We start from the raw sequence: 23,270 nt of genomic DNA, 5'->3' as shown, positions 1-23,270 counted from the left end.
TTGAGAGATAAAGATGTGAAAGGGGAGATATGAGCTGGAGAGGCAGAGCAAAACTGAGAGATGACATAATAACACACGGTCATTATTATGATGCTGTTTAGAGTAGAAAAAGCTGCATACATGTGGGTTGTTGTGGGTGAGTAGGAGGATTATTTTGACTGATTTGATAGATAATTTATCAGATAACAATGTCCAAAATGCCATAGATTCAAGCTTCTTAAATGTCAGGATTTTGCTTTTTAAATTTCAAGGGACAGTTCATAATGAAAATAAGCATCAGTTGCAGCCCAAGCATATTAATCTGTAGGTTTATCTGCATCTGAATCATGTACAGTGTGTATTTATCTTTGATTTCATGCTTACCTCTATGTGAGCGCAGGCAGTATGAAGTAAAATAAAGGACAGCATTCAGCGAGGAAGTGACTCCGCTGCAGAGTTTCGGCTGGGATGGGAGACGAGAGGAGAGGGAGTCCCCCAGGTATGCAGGACACCTGCTGCAGGAGACAGAGTGAGACATTCCTATTGCCACAACAACTTTCACTCTAAATGTTTGAGGAGGGAAACTAAAGGCATTCCCTGATTCCTCCCTCCTCCTCCTCCTCACTGTTTCTGTCACATCTTTCTCAGACTGGGTCTTTCCTGTTGGCACCGACCCACACAGAAACCGTTTCTTTCATTCCAAGGGCATACCAAGAAAATAACAGCTTTTCTTAGCATAACATCACATCAAGGAGATGTGATTTCCTTTGTTATTGCACGAGGATCTAATGACACTTCGAAACTTGGCTTCTGCACAATGATAAAAATGGTTGCCATCAAAATGAATAACTTGCCTGTTTCCATGTTGTGAAAAAATTGGTGTTTATCATTCTTCAGCATGACACATGTTTTATCTGTTTAGGTTTTTCGTTCATAATAATGACACTTCCAATGGACTGCTCTGCAAAGGAGCTCCAGGGCATGAGGACCAAAATATATTTAGATAATTTGTGCTGCAAGATATATTCAGATACTTTACATTAATAAAAGTGGTTACACAACAGTTAATTAAAATGTAAGTATCAGCAAAGTCTCCTAAAATATTGAAATGATATTTGGTAATTTTGTGTCATGCCATTAAATATTGTATTATTTTATTGTACTATTGATACACTAATGTGCTTCTTGTCTCGTAGCTGGTCCAAGTGGAGAGAAAAAAATCTTCTATTTATGAACATTTTTCCTTTTTTTCACACCTACTTTGGTAATGTAAACATCCGTTTCCCCTGTCAACAAATCTGTTTTGGATTTAATTAGTAGTAGTAATATACACTGCTGTCTTGTTAATTTATAACAATACATCATATTTCATAAAGTTATCATGGAATAAAAAATGCAACACTTCCTTCTGAGATGCATTGAAGTAAAGGTATTAGGTTACATGAAATGACCACTTACTACTGAATTAAGTAAATTACAAGGACCTAAAAATTGTATGTTAAATATAGTACTTGCTTGAGAGAATGTACTTTGTTACTTTTCAACACTGCGGACTTGATGGATTATTGTAATGACAACTTATTAAGTGCTTATCAGCATTATGATTGTAGATATGACAGCCTATTAGAAACCCATGTCTCCTTATTACTGTCTACTGAATATAAACTTTTGTAATTTCAAGTTTGAAAAGATAAAAAAGCAAAAGTACTTTTTGTCACCTGGCAATCCAAAAGCCGTAACTTACAACTGATCTATTGAGCATCTGTTAACCAGTTTATTAAGATATGAAATACTTCATTAATCCCACAGATGATCTCGAGGCAGTACAAGATAAGGGAGAGCACCACAACAAACATGTTAACATCAATAAGCCTGAAGTAGTGATGTCAAAAATATTGATAAATATCAATAGTGAATATTTGAAATGCTTTCAGTGCTTTTTTTCACAGTATCGATACTCCTGTACCTGGTGCAGTTTCTCGCTCTGTTTTCTCTTCGACAGCGAGTTGACACACACGAGCTGCAGTGCCCACATATCCTGCCTCCTCTCACTACAGTGCTGTCTTCTTCTCACCACTTGTCTCATTTGTGATATAATTGGTCACGTTATAGCCTCATTATATTTATCTTTAAATAAAAATCTAAAAGAGTCAGTGATGCACTGCAGCAGCAGGTACAAAGGACTTCCTGACTCTTGACCTGCCTTAATCCACGACCACTCCTAGTGAGTCAGGGGTCAAACCAGAGAAAGCAGACAGAGGTACCCCACAATAATGGTATAAAACCTGTTACCCATTTGGATACCACTTAACTATGGTTTATAATTAGGTTATTAATTAGCTTGTAAACACTTCAGAAATCATTAATAAGATATTACAACACCTTAGATAAAAAGGGCAACAGTACTCTATTGTTTGCCAAATAGTGCGCCCACATTTCTCTGTACTGTTTAGTCTCAATGCTTCCTAAGCTAACTTTTGTTTCATTTGGCATCTAATTAACATATTCAAACACTAAGGCTTTGCCATATTGTTTATGTTGCCATTTTCATCTTGCTATCTTGAGTGTCATGGCATCTGTACTTGACTGTTGTACTTGATTTAATTAAACAATGACTTAATTATTTTACTTATATTCTGTATTTTTTTTCCCATTCATCTATTTCCACACCTTTTATTTCGTGAAGTATTGCTATTTACATTATTGTTGTCTTCACATGTGAAATGTCATGCCAATAAAGCTTATTAAATTGAATTTTAAAAAGAGATATCAGCAGACTTCCTCATTATTATAACAAATGTTGATATTATTAAATGGTGATGGGCTTTGTACATTACACCAAGCTCCCTTTTACTAGTTAGAAATCTTAGAAAATCATTACTACGATTAATTATTAGTCAGTAGTAACGGGATCTTGCCAGTTATTTAACCTACTGATTTATGAAATCTGGGTTATAATTGTTTACTATGATTTACACTGTTTACAGCCTAATTAATAACCTAATTCTATTTTTTTTAGTGCTGTAACAATTAGTTGATGATTTAATTAGTTGTCAACTATTATATTAATAACCAACTACTTAGATAATTCATTAACTGTTTTGACACTTTTTAAAGAAAAATGTGAATGTTTTATGGTTTCTTTACACCTCTGTGACAGTAAACTGAATATCTTTGGGCTGTGGACAAAACAAGACATTTGAGGATGGGCTTTGGGAAAAAGTGATCAACATTTTTCACCGATTTCTGACATTTTATGGGCCAAACAACTAATCTATCCATCAAGAAAATGATCAACAGATTAAATGATAATGAAAATAATCTTTAGTTGGCGCCCAAAACGGTTTGTAAATCATTTATAAAGGTAATCTTATCGTAAACTGGTATACACATTTGTTAACAAATCCCCAAATATCTAAATCCTTAAATCACAAAGTGTGATTTAGGGATTATAATCACTTGGTCTTTCAAAAATGTCTCTATATGGATATATGCGGGCTCTATACTGGGTTGCAGATGATGTTATCAAGTGCAGAACCAAAGGTTCATCTGAGACACAGAATCACTGTGCTCTGCTCTGCTGTCATAACAGGTTTAAAAACTAAATGAAACTTTGAAGAAACTGTCGGACTTGAAAGTACAGCACGACGTCAGGCAGAAGCATCCGGAAGTACCTGGGCAGGTGAAACTGGCGCCAGGCCAAACTGCTTCCCCTCACTTAATGTGAACTTACAGCAGCAACAATTGCACGTCTGCTGCAGAAACGTCCGTCCAGGAGGCTCCTGACTTCCTCCTGTCGCCTGTCTCCTCTGATAGTTTCAGCACAGGGTCTCATTTTCTCATTTCACAGCAACGTGCTGCCGAGCACAACCTGTTTTGGTCGTTATCTTGGCTGAATAAACACCTCACTACTCCAATCCTTTCCTTGGCGTGACGAGTCATTGTAGCCTAAACTACTGGGCGTCCAAACACTGGAACATAATTTGGCTCCATGGCCTGGGTTGGGTTCGGCTCATACAAAGGACTCTTTTTTTTTTTTTTTTTTTTTTTAAATCTGTCACTGAAGAGGCGCAAGCTCCCACGGGGTACGTTGCCACGCAACCACAAGCCCCACCTCCCATCACAGCGGCTTCACCTGAGCCAGAGTCACGTGACAGACCCCGACGGTTCCTCCAATCAGGAGTGAGGACAGGTGCTATCCTCACTCGCTCCTGAGAGTTTCGGAGGCGGAAACCTGCTGGTTCAGTAGACGAAAGTCGTTCCTTATAAATGTATCAGTTCATTTGTAGTTTTTTCAAGAATCAGCGAAGAAGAGTGGAGATATTTGAGGAGTGCAACAGGAGGAGAATTAAGCTGTTTGGAGCTGGGAGAGGTGAGGAGGCAGGACACCTGGTTCATGCGTAAAATGGATACGGCTGCGACCCCTTGAAGGACTGCTGTCACAGTTTACTCCACCACTGAAGAAGAAGACACTCACACTGTCCCGTCCAAAAGTGTGACATTTACACTTTACACTCCTTTGGGTCATTTGAAGTGTACGCAGCACCTGTTGTAGCTCAGGTGAGTGTTCATGAGAGCCTTTTTTTGCGCATTGTTCACCTGTGAATCACAGCTTGGGTTTGCTCCTCTGTTCTCACGACTCATTAAACCAGTTCTACAGAGAAGCTAATCATGGTTACACTGGTTATTCTTAGGATTACTTGGTGAGAAGCCGTCTCACCAGGGGAAAATGGTTATCAGAGAGGTGACATTAAATTTAGAGCAGACAAATTGTGATAATCTGATGCAAAGTAGAATTTGTGGTGATTGTTATGAGTGAAGATGTAGATGAGGAACATGATGAATATTAGGATAATTATCTTAAAGAAAGATATTTATGAAATCACACTGTAAAAAATCATATAGGAATTAAGCTGATCAACTAATATTTTTGCAATAACATAATGAATATACAAGTTTTATTTAAGTTAATTAAACTTAAAATGTCTAGTATTTATCTTCAGAAGTTATAAACATGAGTTCTTCTCACTTGATTGTGATTTTAAATAATAAGTTGAATGAATGTACTGTACAGAATCCAGTCAACTCATTAAATTAAGTTTCTAAACAAACATGATCAGCATATCAGCCAATTTCCCAGCATACATTGTTTGAGAGTTTAAACTCCCCAGAGACCCTTCTTTTTTTATATTAGAAGAAAATATGTATGATGAAAACATGTCGTGTGTCACAATAATGAAGACACTGTGAACCATGGTGAAGGTTCTATAAATTCTTTGTGTAAACTGAGGAAATATCAAAGGAAATGACATTGGTTCTTAACATTCAGCAGAGGTGTAGGTCAAACTTAATATGTAAAGCTAACTGAACATGGTTTCTGAAGTACAACTGAATTAACATTAAGATAAAAGTTAATGAAGTTTATTTGACTGGAAAAGTTTAGTTTATTTGTTTTGAAACATTACTAAATTCACTCAGATTGAGTCAACTTAAAGTTTTAAGAGTTTTAAAGTTAAAACAAGTAGGTTCTAGGTTCATTTCTTCTGTAGATAAACTGGAATCTTTTCATTTTAGAAACCCCCAACAAATCTCAAAAATTGTTCCCAGTGAGCTCTCAATCTGATTTGTCATTGTTTGGGTGCTTGAAAATTAAAGGTTGTAATTGAAAATCTTAACCATCATTCACTTTCACTATAGTGAATTTGCTCAACTGGTTTTGAATACATTTTGTTTTGTTTGCCAAACCTGAGATTATAGGTTGGGGAACTTTTTTTTTTTTTAGTTTATTTCAGTTTTAATTTGATTCCGAACTCAAACATTTAGTGAAGACAGTTTTCTCACCTTTACAGTTTTTATTTTTTACAGTGTAGTTTTTAAAGGAATAATTTGTATGACAAAGTAAAGACTAGGAGATTAAGGTAAATTGGGAGCCAGCTCAGAACATAACCTCACAGATGTTAATATATCACTTAAAACCATACTGATACAGAGGAGAACATCACAGACTTACTGATGGCATCTGCTTCCTCCTCCAGTTCCTTTCCTCCAGTCAAAGATGACAACAGAGAAGCCAAAATGGTGGAAGGCATTCCTGCCAAGGAGGAAGACCGGAGGCCCCAAAGACAATGCTACGTCCCACTCCTTTGACCAGGACTTTGACCCTTTTGCACCACAGCCCCAGAAGTCAAGAGAGCCCAGGACCGCCGGCGACCAGTCCTCACCATCTCAGCAAGAGTCCAACAACTGCTCCGGCCTCAGCAATGATGACACCTACGATGACTCCCACCTGGATTCGGTCTTCAACGAGCAGACGTGTCGTAGGAACATAAAGATATCACGCTCAGGTCGATTCAAGGACAAGAGGAGGATTCGCTCAGGCCTTCCCATAGAGCACAAAGAGACAGAGACTGGGGCATCAGAGAAAGAGGAAATACGGTGACGGTAATGAGGAGGAGGAGGTGATCAAAGACTGCTTTTGTTTGAGGGAGAGGAGAAGGATGTGAGTTAGACTATGAAGTCTGCTGTATGTTGGTTATGATGGTGACAATGAAGATGACAAGGAGCATTCAACTTTTACCCCATACTACAGGAATAATGTAATGTGGTACTTGAAATATTGGAAATTTGGACATTTTTGTTGATGGACTTCTGCCAGAGGGCCACAGTGAAAAACACTGACTTCAAAATATTTTAGATTTGTTCTTCATGATGGTCGTTTTGACAACAATATCTCATAATCAAAGCCCAAATAAGACATGCAGTACTAATCAGGGTAGGGTCAGATTACCTTAAAATGTAGTCAGTTACTGAATAAAAAAATATTTTGCAATTTTTTGAATTGGTAACCAAATCCATGGCATTACAAAAAATGTCAACTAATCTGAATACTTTTGGATTACTTCATAATCAAACAATGGAAACATTGCTCCTTACAGTAAAAAATAGGGCGCAGAGTTCCAAAAATATTATTTTTTATTATATATATATTTTTTAAACATCTCAAAACATTTTCAATGCAAATAAAGCACATTTTTGCATCAGGTTCTTTTTTTGTGGAGCAGTTGTCTTCGAAATATTTCATAATTTTAAAATGGCCATATTTTAAAGATGTAATCAAGTAATCCATGACAATTTAACTATGCCCTGTTAAAAAAAGTTCTGAAAACTCATGATGTCAAGATGACTGGCTTCATTTTTATTTATTTTAAGTCAAACTCAAACTATTATGCTTTGAAAGAAACTAAAACAAGTTTTGCCAACCTATAATCTTTTGTTGAGACAATTTATTCAACAATTTAATTTGTTTTGTTTCTAAAACTCAAAGATTATTTTTGTAAAAAGAAAATTGAATCATCTCAACAAAAGATTGTAGGTTGTGAAACTTTTTTGTTTGTTCATTTCAAACTCTTAGAGTTTGAGTTTGATTTCAAAAATGAAAAAATGTTGAAGACACTTGCCTTGAAATAATGACTTTTCTCAACTTGTTTTTTTGCTGTGCAAACTAGTTACACTTTTTCAACTGTAATATGGTCTGATTATAGCTATTTTTCTATTCTGATTACATAATCCTAATGACATGTAATCCATTACTACCCAACACTGGTAGTAATGCAGGAAGCACCTAAGAGTCCAGTATGTAATTAACGTCCCACAGTGTCTTCAGTCACGGACAGTGTCCCCATTGGACGACTCCTAAAATTAACTACAACCTTTTTCAAAATCTTTGAATGCCATTTTCTGTCAATACTCCAGATAAAGTGTGATATGCTTCAGGAAAATATTGTTTATAAGATGTTTACACTATTTCTTTATGAAGAATAATATTTGTAATGATGAAGGATAAATATAATGCTCCTTTTATGAATGTTTTTATTCAAAAAAAATGTTGATTCTAAAGGGTTAGAAGGATATTTATGAAGGTGTTAAATGATTTCATTATTATGTGTGAAAAACAAAATCAGTTAGTGGAAGAAATTAAGGAATGCTTGTGTGCAGCTTTTAGACGCACAACACTTGCCAGCATGAAATACTTTGAATGAAGGATGAAATCCAGCCTGTTTATGACTTAATGCATGGGTCCAAAACAAAGCTACTACTGACAGTGAAGTAAGAAGCTAATATTATATCCATATATATCCATGTAACTAAGAAAGTATTTCCCAGCCACGATGTAGTTTGCTTTGCAGGGATTCTGTACTTTTGGACCATATGTGAATACTTAAATGAAGGTAAAATATGATAAATAAATCTGGTAACTCCTACAACCAGTTGTCTGAGTGTATCTACGTGTACATGTGCTTCATTATTTTGTTCAGTCACAATTTAAGTCCTGCCCCTTTTTGTCCTGTGCAGCAAGCCTGGTACCTCAGTCAACGTTTTCCTTTAAACCACTGTAACACATGCAAATTTGCATCTTAGCTTTGTGTGGAGTTCAACTTCAATGAAGTTTGACATTCAGAGTCACAGCCTCAACCATTAGCAAAGATGAGCATGTGTCATTCACCTCAGCAAGTTAGCTAACATTAGCAAATTGCTTGCTAACTAGCTAGCTAATCTACATCAATCATTTGCTACCTAGTTAGCTAGCACTTTTCTAACATTAGCTAGCTAGTTAGCTAGCTTTTTGCTAACATTAGCTAACTTAAGATGTGACCCTATGTCCCTTTTACAGAAAATTGAGAAAGCTGACCAAGGTAAGGAACCATACATGTATAATATGAAATAGACAGAGCTTTGTCACTCAGGCGTGCTGCCAATTTTCCCAGTGGCCACTCACGATATTGCAGCGAAAAATTCCCCATCGGGCCAAATAGCATTTTCCCTCATAGGCCACCATTATAAAACAGACACCTATAAAACTGCTGACAGGATACCTTGACCTGAAAACAAGGTCAGTTATGACTGTTTCTATTATGAATATTTGATCCACAAAAGTGTTATATTTGAAAACTTAACAAGAGCCAAAAAAGACCATTTAAAAATCTATGACATCTCCACAATGTCCACAGAACAAGCACGAACTAACAAGAGGGGGGAAGAGGGGAAACACTGCTGCACATATTTAGTGGGCCGTAAAACCAGGAGGTAAACCTGGAAGCTAGAAAACCTTTTTGGCCTATTCGCCAGGTGGGCAACTCTCATTGGATTGAATGGGTGCCATCTTTGCATGCTTTGCATTCATTACAATATAACTATGCTTGAATCATAAACTCATGCATACTAAAGAGAAAATACAGACTGACACATCTTACGGACACATCTTGTGAAAGTGCACAAGATGTGCAGAAGAATTATAGTAGTGCCTGATCATCATTTACTGTAAGGAGGAGAAGAAGGGGCCTAATGTGTGATTATCACATTGTGTGTAAAGGGCAATTACAAGGAATTAGTTTTATTTATAGTGCCTGCAGCGTATGTCACACGTAAGCCTGAATTACACTGTTGTCGTTAAAGGGAGGAGCACGCCGGTGTCACTGCATTCCTGTGTCACTGTTGAGATTTGAGGTGTGTGTTGGCAGCATTAGTGTTTATGCAACAGGTTTATGACTGATGCACCATTTATGGCTATATAAAATAATATGATTAACATTTATGATTTTCAGTTGTAATGTAATTCAGCTGGGTTGTACTAACAAGGAATATTTATACATATATTATTTTTCAACCTAATTAAATCATGGTTTAACTTTAAATTATGTTGCACCAAATTTATAAACTGGCTTAAAACTAAGAAAGATTTAATTTAAACCTCTCAGTAAACCTAGATTAAATTGAAAACAAACAATGTAACATTTTAATGTTTACCTAGCAAACAAATGTTATAGCTAACTTTTTTCCTTTATTTTCTAGCTAGCAAACAATGTAACACATTTTTTTCTTAGTAAATATTGCAATGTTAAGGAATACAGAGCAGCTGAAAGTTAAGAGTGCGTCGGTTCAGACGCTCACACAAAACAAGTGCTCCCTCCTCCTTCTGCTGTGTGACAACAGTGACAGAAGTGACATTGTACTGTACTGTACTGTACACCACCAAACCAAAACTTCTAGTATTTTAAACAGTTTTAAAGTTTGTTCACAGATTCTCATTTAGGCTACAGTACAGAGACTCATAATAAGATGTTAACACTACTATAATGTCCCCTTCTCTCTGTCTCTGCTGTTACTGTATTTAGTAAAACTATCAGGATGTCTTTTTGCAAATAATAGCACTTTACAAATGTAGCAATAATTGAATCAAAATGTAAAGAATGACATGTTGCATTGCATTGTCTTGTACTGCACCATATTTTATTGAACTGTAACAGAGCTGAATCATATCGAACTGAATCATTGGCCGTTTAAAGATTTTAAGATATATCGTATCGTTGAACATGCATCAAGATACGAATCGAATTGGTCTCAGTCAGTGAGATACACACCCCTACTAAACAGAGATGAATTTTTAATAGTGCAGCAGAGTTCTGATTAACTCTGAATCTGTATTTGCTCATAGTTTTGATACTGAGGACTTTAAGTAGACCTTGATCAGAGCTAATCTTTGAGTAACATTTGTCAGTGCAACCCAGTCTAAAATTATTAATAGACCCTTTTCACAGCAGCCAAGTTGTTATGAAGGGTAAACATAAAGCCCATTAATTTGCTTACTTTGTTTGAACAACACTCCAAAAAACAAATATATTGATTTTTAAATCAAGCAGCTAATTGTTAGCTGGAACAAGGGAATGTTTCATATTTTTCATTGAATAATTACTCAAATGATTTATTCATTTTGACATGCAATGGTAGGGTAAAGACAGGTGTTACCAATGATACTAATTAAGGTCCTGTTCCATTCAGGTCAGACAGTCAGGGTGCTGCTAGTGCATGTTGGCTCACTGGAAAGGCTCTGTTACACTAAATGGAACAGGGCCTTAATTAGTATAATTGAAAACGCCTGGGACTACTCTGCTCTTTCATATCAATATGACTGTCGTGAAATATGTCTATTATCTCATATTAACCTGCTAATTCAGATTCAATGAGTAAATAACTTGTATTGCCGTATTTTAAACACAAGGGGGCGAAATGTTCCGTCATATAGCTGGAAAAACAGCTGAACAGAACTAAAATACACCGAGTTAAAAAATAAATCAGTCAGCGAGGCTATATTTCAACAGGAGAGTCAGTGGCGCACACTTTGCCCTCTCCCAGTCTGAACCAATTACCACGCGTGCAAGGGTGTTTATTTTATTCCACAGGTGTAATCCAAGGTGAGGGGAAAGTTTCTTGGCAACTCCAGCATGAACCGAGGCGATGACACCGAGCCAAGTGAGTGTCCTGCCTCTCCCTGTCTCTGTTTTGTCTCCATTGGTTCCCGTTTGGAGCCCGGGGCGGTAAGGTGTGGCCTGTCGCTGCTCGCCTCCTGCCGTGCGCTCACCAGGGAATAAACCGTAAACAGCCGCTGACATAAAGAGACCATTGTGCGGGACCACTATCGCACGTTTTCATCCTCTTACATGTGGACACAAATATAAAACTTTCCGAAGCTTTTTGAAACAGGAGCCAGATAAGAGGTGGTGTCCTCATTTGACTAAAAATAACTTGGAAACTTTGCCTCTGTGCTGCAGAGAGGAGTACAGTATGAGGTCAGTGCGCAGGGATCCATCTCACTGAAGCTCCCTCTGCAAACAGGTGGATTTAGGATATTTCGTGACGGTAAGACAAATGGACTCACACACTCATGCGTACTTGTATGTTACAGCTGGTTGTTCTTATTCCTACAAAACTGCGTGATAAAATGTGCAAAAAATAAAAAAATAAAGGAGAGTCAAGAACTGTTTCAGCAGATGAGATGTGTTTGCACCCTTTCTTCTGTCTCTCTAAAGACATGCAAGTGTCTCTAAATGTCAAGGCTCTCGTGTCTCAGTGTACAGCTTTGAGGTACACTAAGGACAAAATGATACAGTAGAATAATATCGTGCCAGATCAGTATTTCAGTATTTTTGTGCCAGTTTAACAAAGAAAACAATACTTAAGGATGACCGTTGTAACACTTGTGTGTTGAAGACTTTTTTTTTTTTTAAACTTCCTCTGTTTTTAGAATAGGAAAAAGTCTTTATGTCATTCAAACTGATGTTGCACATTTGATCAAAGTGACTAAATACAGAAATTACAGAATTACATAAGAGAATAAAGGGTTGTTATTACACCAAATAAGGAAATATTTCTTGTTTAATATGTAATATAGGATTTGCATTATTACAAATGCATATTATTTTGATTACCAAAAACTAAAGCACAGACAAAAAAAATGTGCAGTATGTCATGCTACATACCTTCAAGCTTCTTGCTGTTGCTGCTATGATGTGAATTTTCCTCTGGGGATTAATAAATGTTTATTTTTTCTTATCTTGATGTTATGTTTGGGGTCAATAATTCCATGTTAGACCTCTAAACAATGTTTGAAACAGAACATTACAGTTAAATGATGATAGTTTTAGTACTATGTAATATCCTCAAGTTACTTAGGTCAGCCAGAACTGGGGCTTCACGGTCTCAATCTTTCTGCATGTTTTGCAAGTCAAGTCAAAAGTTATTTATATAGCCCAATGTCACAAATCACAGTTTGGCTCAGAGGGTTTTACAATCTGTACAGTGCACAACACCCTCCATACTTTAGACCCTTGATTGGGAGAGGAAATACTCCCTCAAAACCCTTAAACATACACGTCTTTCACAGAAAAGGTGTAGAAACCCCTTGTTGAGGCTGCAGCAGCTGCCACTTCCAGCTGCTTGTACGTGTCTCATCTGATTGTCTTTGCTTCAGGAAGAACAAGACGTCCCTCAGGTCAAAGGGAAACAACAACTGGTGTGAGAGGTGCATTTCAATCAGTGTCCCACCTGTTCTTCTTCTAAAGCTCAGCAAACCAGTGTCCAGCTTTGCCCCCTTTTAAGACCTCCACTAGCAGTGTCACAGTGGCTGCTTGACACAGATATGAAGATAGAAATAGAAACGCAGGATGGTCTGCCAGTTGCACAGACGAGAAGCATGGACTGTACATACACACGCATACACACTAACACAAACATGAACAAAGACAAGAGGGACAGATATACATAGAGATTCAACAAAACAGGTTCTCTTCTGTGTTTTAATTAAATTGCTCTGGAGGAGCATGTGCAGATTCCTCTGAGAGAACTGAATGTGCTCAAACGTCAGACTGTTTTCAGCAGTAGAGGCTAAAGTGTACACATTCTTGACCCAAGTAGAAGTACAGATACTTACTTTGGTGAAAGCAGAGGTACTGATTCGACTTCTTTACTCGAGTAAAAGTGAAAAGTGTGCAGAATTTGAAGTGTAGTCGGTGAGTAAAAGTAAGAAGTAGCTCTCTGAAGGACACTGGCTGTTTTATTATATAATTGTAGTAAATATATTACAGATTTCTCCTTTTACTCTTTCTCCAGCAATATAAATGTCAAGTTAGATTTTGGTCTTAATTACTGCATTTTAGCTTTGTAGAGCAGTAAAGTAACAAAGCAGTTGTACTTCATTATGTCCCACTTCTGTGTTTTAGTCTCTCACAGCCATGGAGGACAGCTCGTCAAGAATTTATGATGTCAAAAGTTTGGGCGGAGGTCTCAGTGACTGTCTGTCACTGTGGATCATTTAGTAGCAGAATTGCCAACAACGTGTGGAGATTGAAACGCATAATCCTGGACACAAGCTGTTCCTGGAAAGTTGTTGTTTGGCCACTGGTGCAGATCACTCAGATTACTGAAGCAGTTGATGACTAAACCAGGAGACATCCTGTATCAGTATGATCTGGGAAAAAAGAACAATGCGTATGCACGCTGTAGCACTTTCCTGTGGAGCTTCCTCCGTGTGTTTTCCATTCACTCACTGCGGTGAAGGCCTTTGGTCACTGAGCGGCTGAAGGGTAGGGGTCCATTACTTTTCACACAACATGCTCCATTGTTCCTCTCCCAAGTACCGCCACACAGGGGATTGTGGGAAGAAGAGGAGGACAGGGGTGGGGGTGTCAGATTTCTCCAGAGAGGATGGAGTGCTTGCTGTTTCCTGTTTTGCGCTGTATGGTGGTGAAAGCGCTTCCTGTTCAAGGATGAGGGTAGGAGGTCACCGAATGTGCCCCTTAGCACAGTAGCAGCAGCTTCTGACAAAAACCTGAGAAGAAGCCGGTCGGTGGCTGCAGAGCATGAACATGATGCTGAGTGTGTTTGTTTCTGCAGGTATCTGAGGCCTCAGCATGCCAGTTCCCCCTCCTCCCCCGCCGCCTCCCCTGGCTCCCCCTCCACCCCCACCCCCCAGTGCTGCCCTGCCACAGGTAAGACTCTCTCTCTCATGCAATTGTAAACACTCGCTCGTGTCCTTCTCACTGACCATCAACCATCACCTGGAGGTTATTTGCATTATTGATTGGAGTAATACACAAACGCAAACACACACACACACACACAGAGTAGGGCAGACGGCAGACTCTCAGTAGCAGAAGAGTGTAAAGTTTCCACAGCAGGCGCACAGTGTCCTCATGTTAAATGAGTTGTTGCTGCCAGCAAACAAGGCCACACTGCATAGACTCAGCTTAGTGGCTTCAGGACACATCAATAAACTCAACTCATACTGCTTCTCAATGTGGGTTATATAATGGACATAATAATTTCTCTATGAATCTGTCAGATCACTAAAAATGATCTGTTTCTCTTCCCCCACTTTAAATGTGTTCTTCCTCAGTAAAAGGGAGAGTTTAGATTATTTGAAGTGGGGTTGTATGAGCTACTTATTCATAATCAGTGTATTAGCTACAGTAGATGCTGGTCGTCATACCCCCTGGTTGGAGAAGCAGAGAGGGGCACAAGCACAGAAGCTAAGTAATGAACTGCTGAGGACAGGGTGACCAGCAGGTACTTTAGCCACTTAAAATGGTCCAGCTAAAAACAAAATCCATATCAGTTTAAGTGTACGCTACATTTAGAATATTTTAAACGGCTTTATCTTGCTGTCAGGCAGCCTTTGGTTTGGAGAAAGCGGTGTTTGGCTTATGTAAAGCCATTTCCCATCAGAACACTGTGGAAATATTCTGGCTATACTGTAAATATTTTTGTTAGGTTAGACTTTTCTGAGTGCCTAAAATACCTTTTGTTGCTGACACTGTCCACAGCAGTTAAGTGCTGGTGCCCCTTTTTTGCTTCTCCTAACTGAGACATGCTGAGTGCCGTTTATTGTAAGTTATAGACTTACTAAAGTCTACTAAAGTACCTCATACAACCCCACTTCAAATAATCTGAACTATTCCTTTAACAGTTTTGCTGAGTTATGTGTTCTTACTTTGTTTCTTACTTTGTCTCTGTTTGACAGAAGAATTAAGGTAAACTTGAGTATGTTTTTTGGATTAAATGTTTAGAAAATGTTAGAAAATAGTAAAAAAAAAAAAGTCTTCAAATTGTTTGCTTTGTCTCACCAATAGTTGTTTTTTTCTTTATAAATGCCATAAATTATTGGTTAATTAACAAAATGTGATTCATTTATTGTCATCTGACTTGTTATTGGCTCACTGGAAAGGTGGCGTGGTGGCGCAGTGGTTAGCACTCTCGCCTCACAGCGTGAAGGTATTGGTTAAAGAGGGTGTTAGGTAGAGAAGTTGGCGGGTTCAAATCCTGATTTGGAGGCAGCCTTTCTGTGTTGACTTTGCACATTCTCTGACTGCATGACCAGTTCTCCGGTCAGTTCCTCTGACCAAGATGCTGGCTTAGAACTGAAGTTCTTTGAATCTGCCAGTATAATTAAATGGAACTAAAAAACACCTGTTTACCTTCCTATATCATGTCAAAATCAGAACACATGTAGTGCAAAACACTAGTCAAAGTTATGAAAGCTCCCTTTTTTTTTCTCTGTGTGACAGTGTCCGTCTGAGCCTCCTAAGCTCCAGTCTGGAGGAGGAGGAGGTGGAAGGAATGCCCTGTTGGCCGACATCCAGAAAGGAACCAGGCTCAGGAAAGTCACACAGGTCAACGACCGCAGTGCCCCCGTCGTAGATAGTAAGAGCAACATCCTTACCATGCTACCAGTATGCCCACGGACACACTCAGTCCGAGTTCACACACTAACAATTCTCTCGTGTCACTGTATTCTCACTGTGAGGAAGAAAATGTAATGGTGTACATTTTGTTGAGTTGCTTTAGTGTGAGTATTTGCTTGTGTTGTAGTGTTTTGTTGTTTCTCTTTGAGTTGTGTATGAGCACAGATACACACATACACACAAAGTGCACACTTCAGGAAGGAATGCCCTATAGTAGATAAGGATGCAGGCAGAATAGGAAGCTACCATATACAGTGACAGCAGACACAACATACAGTCCACTCAGTAATGTCGATACAAATGAAGATGTAGGAGAAATTAGCTTAACTTACATGCGACCACTGGCCAGTTAATAGTACTGTAGTTTATTGTAGAATTGTCACATGTATGGAGCCAGGCAGGTGGAAACAGTTTTGTGAAAAGGTGTGTAGTTGTTGGCCCTCAGGGGACACTGTGTGATTTGGGTGGTGCAAAATGTACTCATGTTCCTGCCTGAACTATTACTGTCAGCCTCTGTAGCTTGTCTAAATTAAAAACAAAATTCCCACGGCTAGAAAGCCTGCTGAACGCATAAAAGACTGTGTAAAACGATAACTTCATGAATGAATATATTATAGAAAAAAACCACCAAAATCTGACTTTGCATGTCTGTTGGGACAAAAACAATAGAACAGTACAACAACAACACTGCAAGCCACTATGGCTTTCAAATAACAAACGTATTTTATTATGGATTATGGACAGGGATTCTTTTTACAGCACCACATAATTTGTATCTACATCTCAGTGACTGGTAGAGCATACGGCCAAAGGAAGGTTAATTTCTTTTAGAGAAGTGAGGATAATGGGAAAGCAGCCACATTCTTTATTTCAACAAATACTTTGTCCATTTTGCCCATCTTGCAATGTATAATTCATTTCTTAGTCTCTGTAGGAGAGTCACTCTGTTCATCTCATGAATCTATTTGATGATGTCAAGTCAATTATGTACTGTATAGAGGTCAGTTTGTAACTATTTATGAGTAATTACTTTTTTTTTTGCTGATACAGTCAGTATTTTCAGGAGATATTTGTCATTTCTTGTTTTTCCTTCTGGCAGGTCATCCTAATAGGTTGACATGCATGTCAGTGGGATCATCAGCTTGAGAATACGCTGCATGATTCTTCAAATATGTTCCCAAAATAGTTGTAACTTTGGGCAGTTCCAAAAAAGTGCCTCATCATCCCCACAGTTTCTCCAACATCTATAGTTTATCTATATTAAATATATATTTTTTTTTATTTTAGGAGTAATGAAAAAACGAACAAGGTTCTTCTAACCAAATTCACATCAATGCGTAGAACACGAAGTAGAAAAATAGTTTCACACATGTTCTCCCTCTGCTCACTGGTTATTTTATCATTTAATTGTCACTCCCAACTCTTCTTAACTTGGTTTACAGAACGTCCTCTACCCTTTGCAGTTCCCTGGTAAAGTTTTGAAACTACTGAATTAGAACTGTACTCTAAATTGTGTTATATCATTAGCTTCCATAATTGCCTTATTTCTCCCAAGCTCTTTTAAAAAATATTGGCCTATCTGTAAATAGCTGAGATGTCATGCTCTTCCAAATTGTAATTTTCTGTTGGTGTCATTACTTTGTAATGCATTCTGCTCCATGACAGTACAGTAAGCAGTAATATCTTTGTCCATTCATTTCCTAAATCTAGAATTCATACAGTTTGACTGTGTGAATTCTGTGTCACGTGCAAGCCATCAGCATTGTTTAATCTGGGTCCATAGATGTAATTGCTTTATAACATCAAGCCAGATGTGCACAGTAAATGAGATGAGGGGACTTAAGTGGTCCTGATAAGTTAATACTATTTTGTAATCACAAGTCATTGCTTGTACTGGGATACTCTTTCCATTTTGCCTCATATCCACTGTCGACTTGCTCTTTTGATTAAATGGACTCTGATGTCATTGTTATTAATAATTTGTAATGTATTGTTCCCCAGAGCCCAAGGCCAGTGGCGGAGATGTGTCCAGCAGTGTTGGTGCCTCTCAGGGCTCATCGGGAGGATCTGCACCCATGGCACCCTCTTTGGGTGGGCTTTTTGCTGGAGGCTTCCCAATTCTCAGGCCAATAGGACAAAGAGACTCAGCGGGCAAGACCCCAGGTTGGCTTAAAATGTGTTGCTCCTCCTAAATCTATGGCTGCATCCAAAATTCCATACTAACATGTTATTTAGTACACTAAAACAGTATGTGAGATTTTTTAGTACATGTGAAAACATAGTATGAAACCAATAGTATACAAGGTGCATACTATTTCTGGGGAAATAATACAGTATGCAAACAGTGGACACTATGCTGGCAAAAATATTCCACAATGCAATGCAGTAGTGACAACAGTAACAACAATAACATAACAGACAAGGTGAACTGACCAAGGCAGCTCTGGCAGAACACAAATAACATTTACATTAAAGGCTTCACTTTGCAAGGTGATATATTTTTTAAATTAGTTCATTGTTGGCATGGGTTACTATGGTTGCACGTCTCCACCTGGCCAGGAGGCTCTCAGGAACTGCCATAATACAAGCTGGACATTGTGTCAAAAATAAGTCCAGAGTCAAATCAAAAGCCAAGTTAAAACAGACAGGTCCTGAGTCAGGTTCCAAGTCAAAGTAGACAAGTCCCATGTCAAGTCATCATCATGATGAAATGTACTAAAACATGAAATAATAGGGTGAATTTGACACACATATTGGGTGTGTAGTGCATAATATGTATGTTCAAGTGTTTTGGTTTCTTTTCTGAACAGTTTGATCATCAAAATGACTCCTCTGTGTGTGTGTGTGTGTGTGTGTGTGTGTTAAAGTGTCACGGTCCACCTCCTCAGCCTCCCTGAAGCCCCAGTGGAACGCCCCCACGGCAGCAGACACGAGCAGCAGCATCCCTGAGCCTCACAGGACAGCAGAGCTCCGAGGATCCGTCCATCGTCCGCTCGCTCCCTCGTCCTCTGCTCCTCCGTCCCCCTCTCACAGCGGCAAACACCCACCTCCTTTCCCCGCTTCCTCTCCCCCTCCACCTCCGCCTGTTCCTCCCTCCGCTCCTCCTCCGCTTCCGCCACCCCAAGCCTTCCAGGACCGGCCGGCCAACAAGCCTCCACCTCTCCCCTCCTGCCCTCCTCCTCCGCCTCCATCCCAGGTCACCAAGCCCACCTGGCTCCCCATCCAGCACTCCCACCACACTAACATCTCCCAACCCTCTACTCCTCCTCCTCCTCCTCCTGCTCCTCCTCCACCCTTCCAGCCTCCCTCTGCCGTTCCAGGGGACCGCTCCTCAGGGTGCTTCTACCCTCCGCCCCCCTCTCCAGTCCACTCAGAACCTTCTAGGTTCCCCATCCTGCGGGACAGCCCACTGGGACCTCCTCCCCCACCTCCTCCCCCTCTCCCAGCTTCTTTTACCCCCACATGCCCGTCCACCCTTCCACCTCCACCACCCAAGCTTGCCCCAGTGCCCTCCCCCACCATGCGCTCCCTGCCTCCCTCGTACCCCTGTAACGCTCCCACCCGACGGCCACCTGCTGTGCCCAGAAGTGCAGGTACGTGGACACCAAGATGACTTTTCTGTTAAAGGTCCAGTATGTAAGCTTTATTGGCAGAATGGTCGAAATAAAATATAATATTCATAAGTATGTTTTAATCAGTGCATAATCACCTGAAAATAAGAATCATTGTATTTTGTTAACTTTATAACTTTTAACCGCTTATATCCATAGAGGGTGCGGGTCCTCTTCCATGGAGGCAGCTATGTTGCTCTGCCATGTTTCTGTAGCCAAGAACAGACAAACCAACACTGGCTCTTTTTCACATTGTATGATCATTTCACTACCAGCATAGTTTCCCCTACAAACTTGGAAGGGGAGAGTGAGATGAGATGTTTTCATTCGGCGAGCTTACTACTAGATGCCATTAAATAGTACACACTGGTCCTTTAATGGTAAATGGAGAACTGTCGTCAGGTAGATGAAAGAAAGAACCTAATGTCGTTTTTTGTAGGAGGCAGCGATTATATGAAATATTTTTCACTTATATTCAAACACAATTTATGGCAATAAGTGTTGCTATTAAGATGGAGCCAACCCAAGAAATGAATCTTATTTACAAGTTAGACAGGGCTCAGGAGAGCACCATAAAACAATAGCTTTAAACCTGGAGGTTTGTTAATCTTACAAGGGTCTCACAAATTAGATCTTAGGGGTTGCACGAGGTAATCCAAGTTAACACAACATGTTGGGATGATTGTACAAATCAACTGTGTTTTTTTTGGCCCAGCATTTTGTAGTGTACTACAATCAACCCAACATGGTGGGTGGTTATAAATCTTTGCTGGTTTAAAATGACTATAGCAGTCTTTCTGTATTTTTCTCCTCTATTATCACTTGTGTAGATTAGTTTAATGCCAGCCAGGTTCCACAGTGTCTCACTTTACTTTTTCCTATTTTCTAGGCTTCCCATTCATTTCACAGGTGTCGCAACTTAAATCTGAGGGGTTGTAAGTTAAAGGATAGGAGGGGAAAACTGGTTCCATTGCACAAATTTAGTTTCATTTTTTCTACCTTTATCTTATCTTTTCTCTCTAAGTTCAAATTGCTCAATTCTGAAGGGTGATTTTACATGTTGTATAGTTTGCATGCTTTATTTATGACATAGTATAATCACTGTATATTTTGTATTACATGATTAATTGTAAATATTTTAATACAAAAAGTAATAGATATAAAAGTACAAATGAAATGCTTGACTATGTCTAACTTTTGTTATCTGCAGGTATTGTTCATATACAGCGTAACGCTACATTTTACAACATACAATTCAAAAATATGTTTATGGGGGAAAAACACCAGCAGGAATATTTGTAATAATTGTTAGTTGTGAGTACAGGTTGGAACCTGTGGCAGCTGTTACAGCTGGTCATTAAAAGCAACAGAACATGTGTTGTGTAAAAAACATGTGGATACGGCCTCGCTGTCTCAGTTACAATAAAAGAACATAATAATGGATTTTGATTTATTTCTCATGTTGTAGATTGCAGATGTCTGACAGCCCTCTGACTCCTCTGCTCTTGTCGCCCGTGGTAACAGGTGTGGGTCGGCTGGCCCCTCCTCCAGCTCCTCCGGCACGTTCCCCCACCACCGAGCTGTCCAGCCGCATTCCTCCCCCTCCACCGCCGCCTCCCCTGCCTCCATCAAGCCTCAGGAATGGACACCTGCATAGCCTGGGTGAGACTGTGTTTATCTGACAATTACTGTACATATCTGACATTTCTGAATACATCTTATTTCATACACCATCAACAGAAGTAAATCAGAGCTTTAGTGTCTTCTCAAAATAATAAGCTTGTAAGGATAAAAAAGAATAAGTAATGATGATGAGAGATGTCTGCTGCATGTGGACAATATGGACGCTTGTACTGAAAGTAACAGCTGGCTAAGACAACTAAGGCTAAGAATGGCTTTTTTCATACTACTGTGTTTATTGCTTGTGGAAGATATTTTATGTTTCTTTCCATTTCTGCTTTTAATTATTCTGAATTTATTTATGAAGAAATTTAGCTTTTCAAAAGTTGTACCTCATACAACTTCAATTAAATTAATAAGAACTATCTTATTAATGGTGAAAAGGTGACACTTTGATGGCAGTAGCATTTGAAAATGAGGACAGCATGGCAGCTTTTAATCACATCATTATTGTACCTCTACTTCTAGCGGATGATTTTGAATCCAAGTTCCAGTTCCACCCAGTAGAAGACTTACCGCCTCCCGAAGAATTCAAGCCTTTCCCTCGGATCTACCCCAGCAAAGAAAACAGAGGTAGCAACAGTGGTTATCTGCCAGCTTTACCCATGACTTTGTATCATCCGTCAAGTTTTTCTTTCCTCTTTCTTCTCTCTCACAGTAAACCCCAAACCACCTGGGATGAGGACACACCTCAGATGAGTCAAGGCCTCACCCTGTTCTTCACCCCCCACACACATATCAGGCAGTTGTCCTCCTCCTCCTCTTCCTTCTCATGACAATAACTGCCATGGACTTCTTTGGATGAGGCTCTGTGTTGTTTGTGTTTAGTGTATTTGTGTGTGTGTGTGTGTGTGTGTGTGTGTGTGTGTGTGTGTGTGTGTGTGAGTGTCAAACAGGCTCCCGCCTCATACAGACCATGTGACCTCTGACCTTTTTCCAGTGTGGAATGTTTTGAATGTGCGTGAGGAGGAGGAGGGCTCTCCCCACTCATACACACATACACTCCAGAGACAGTGTCTTCCACTAGTTAAATTTAACATGACTCTTGTCACAGTTCGTTAGCGTTTCAGTGTCTACATACAGAGTAGAATGTTTTGATTTCGTTTCTGAGACTTTTGTCAAGATGTCATGATCTCTCCCTTTATACATTAGCACTTTTAAAGTCTGCATTCAACCCAGAAACAGAATAGTAAAGCTCTTGTAAAGACATGTGCTCTATCTGTGGTCCAGCAACAACTACTGTACAAGAAGTTTGTACAGTAAAGATTTTTAAAGTGTTGGAGCAAGACAGTCTCAAGATGTTGTCTGTTTTCTTTTGTTTTGAGAATTCAATAACCTGTGTGGCCACTGTTAGCAGCAAGTAAACCTCATCTTAAACTCAATGTGGAAAACACTGCAGGGCCGTTATTACAGAAACTTCCTTACTTGCAGATCCAGTATAGTAACCTTGATGTGATTTTGGAAAAAAGCCTTGAGCCGTTCCTAAGTTCCTATCCTGACTGAAGATAGGAAAAGTTTATTACACAGGCATCCTAACTTCCCAAAGTGTTAAGCTGTCCTAACTTAACTTTTATACCTATAGTAGTAGCTAATTTACTAACTAGCAATAAATTGTGTTCAGCTAAATGTGGTGTTAGCTAACAGTAGCTATCGGTAGCTAGGGTTAGCAAACAGTAGCCAATGGTGGTGTTGGCTGACTACTTTAATCTGTAGGCCTGTACAGTTTTATTGCTTTTACACAATGAATACCTGACACGGTGAAGTTATCGTTATTATTTTTTATTTGTTTCATACCAATTTCAATGTAACCAAAAATATGCTAGTAATAGTCATGGAAAAAGGAGTTTATTTTCAGGAACATTGTGCTTTCTTGTAGTAGTAAACTTGAACATTGAAGTGGCCATCCTGTGAGATGGCAATACCAGCA

At 39.1% G+C, this 23,270-nt stretch overlaps 2 protein-coding genes across 2 annotated transcripts; both read left to right on the top strand.

Moving 5' to 3' along the window:
- Positions 1-4,199: 4,199 nt before the first annotated feature.
- On the top strand, positions 4,200-6,956 carry LOC146312855 (uncharacterized). The gene is made up of 2 exons (XM_084739029.1): positions 4,200-4,539; positions 6,015-6,956. Exon 2 carries the CDS (start codon positions 6,035-6,037, stop codon positions 6,416-6,418), a length of 384 nt encoding a protein of 127 aa, XP_084595155.1. The 5' UTR covers positions 4,200-4,539; positions 6,015-6,034; the 3' UTR covers positions 6,419-6,956.
- A 4,192-nt stretch (positions 6,957-11,148) lies between these two features.
- On the top strand, positions 11,149-22,629 carry wipf3 (WAS/WASL interacting protein family member 3). Its single transcript, XM_084739761.1, has 8 exons — positions 11,149-11,673; positions 14,206-14,300; positions 15,876-16,011; positions 18,054-18,215; positions 18,920-19,645; positions 21,188-21,325; positions 21,812-21,916; positions 22,002-22,629. Exons 2-8 carry the CDS (start codon positions 14,223-14,225, stop codon positions 22,040-22,042), a joined length of 1,386 nt encoding a protein of 461 aa, XP_084595887.1. The 5' UTR covers positions 11,149-11,673; positions 14,206-14,222; the 3' UTR covers positions 22,043-22,629.
- The last annotated feature ends 641 nt before the right edge of the window (positions 22,630-23,270 follow it).

Source organism: Lutjanus erythropterus, chromosome 16, assembly GCF_056507025.1.
Source record: "Lutjanus erythropterus isolate fLutEry1 chromosome 16, fLutEry1.hap2, whole genome shotgun sequence".
NCBI classification, from domain to species: domain Eukaryota; kingdom Metazoa; phylum Chordata; class Actinopteri; order Lutjaniformes; family Lutjanidae; genus Lutjanus; species Lutjanus erythropterus.
This window is presented reverse-complemented; position numbering and strand designations above follow the sequence as displayed.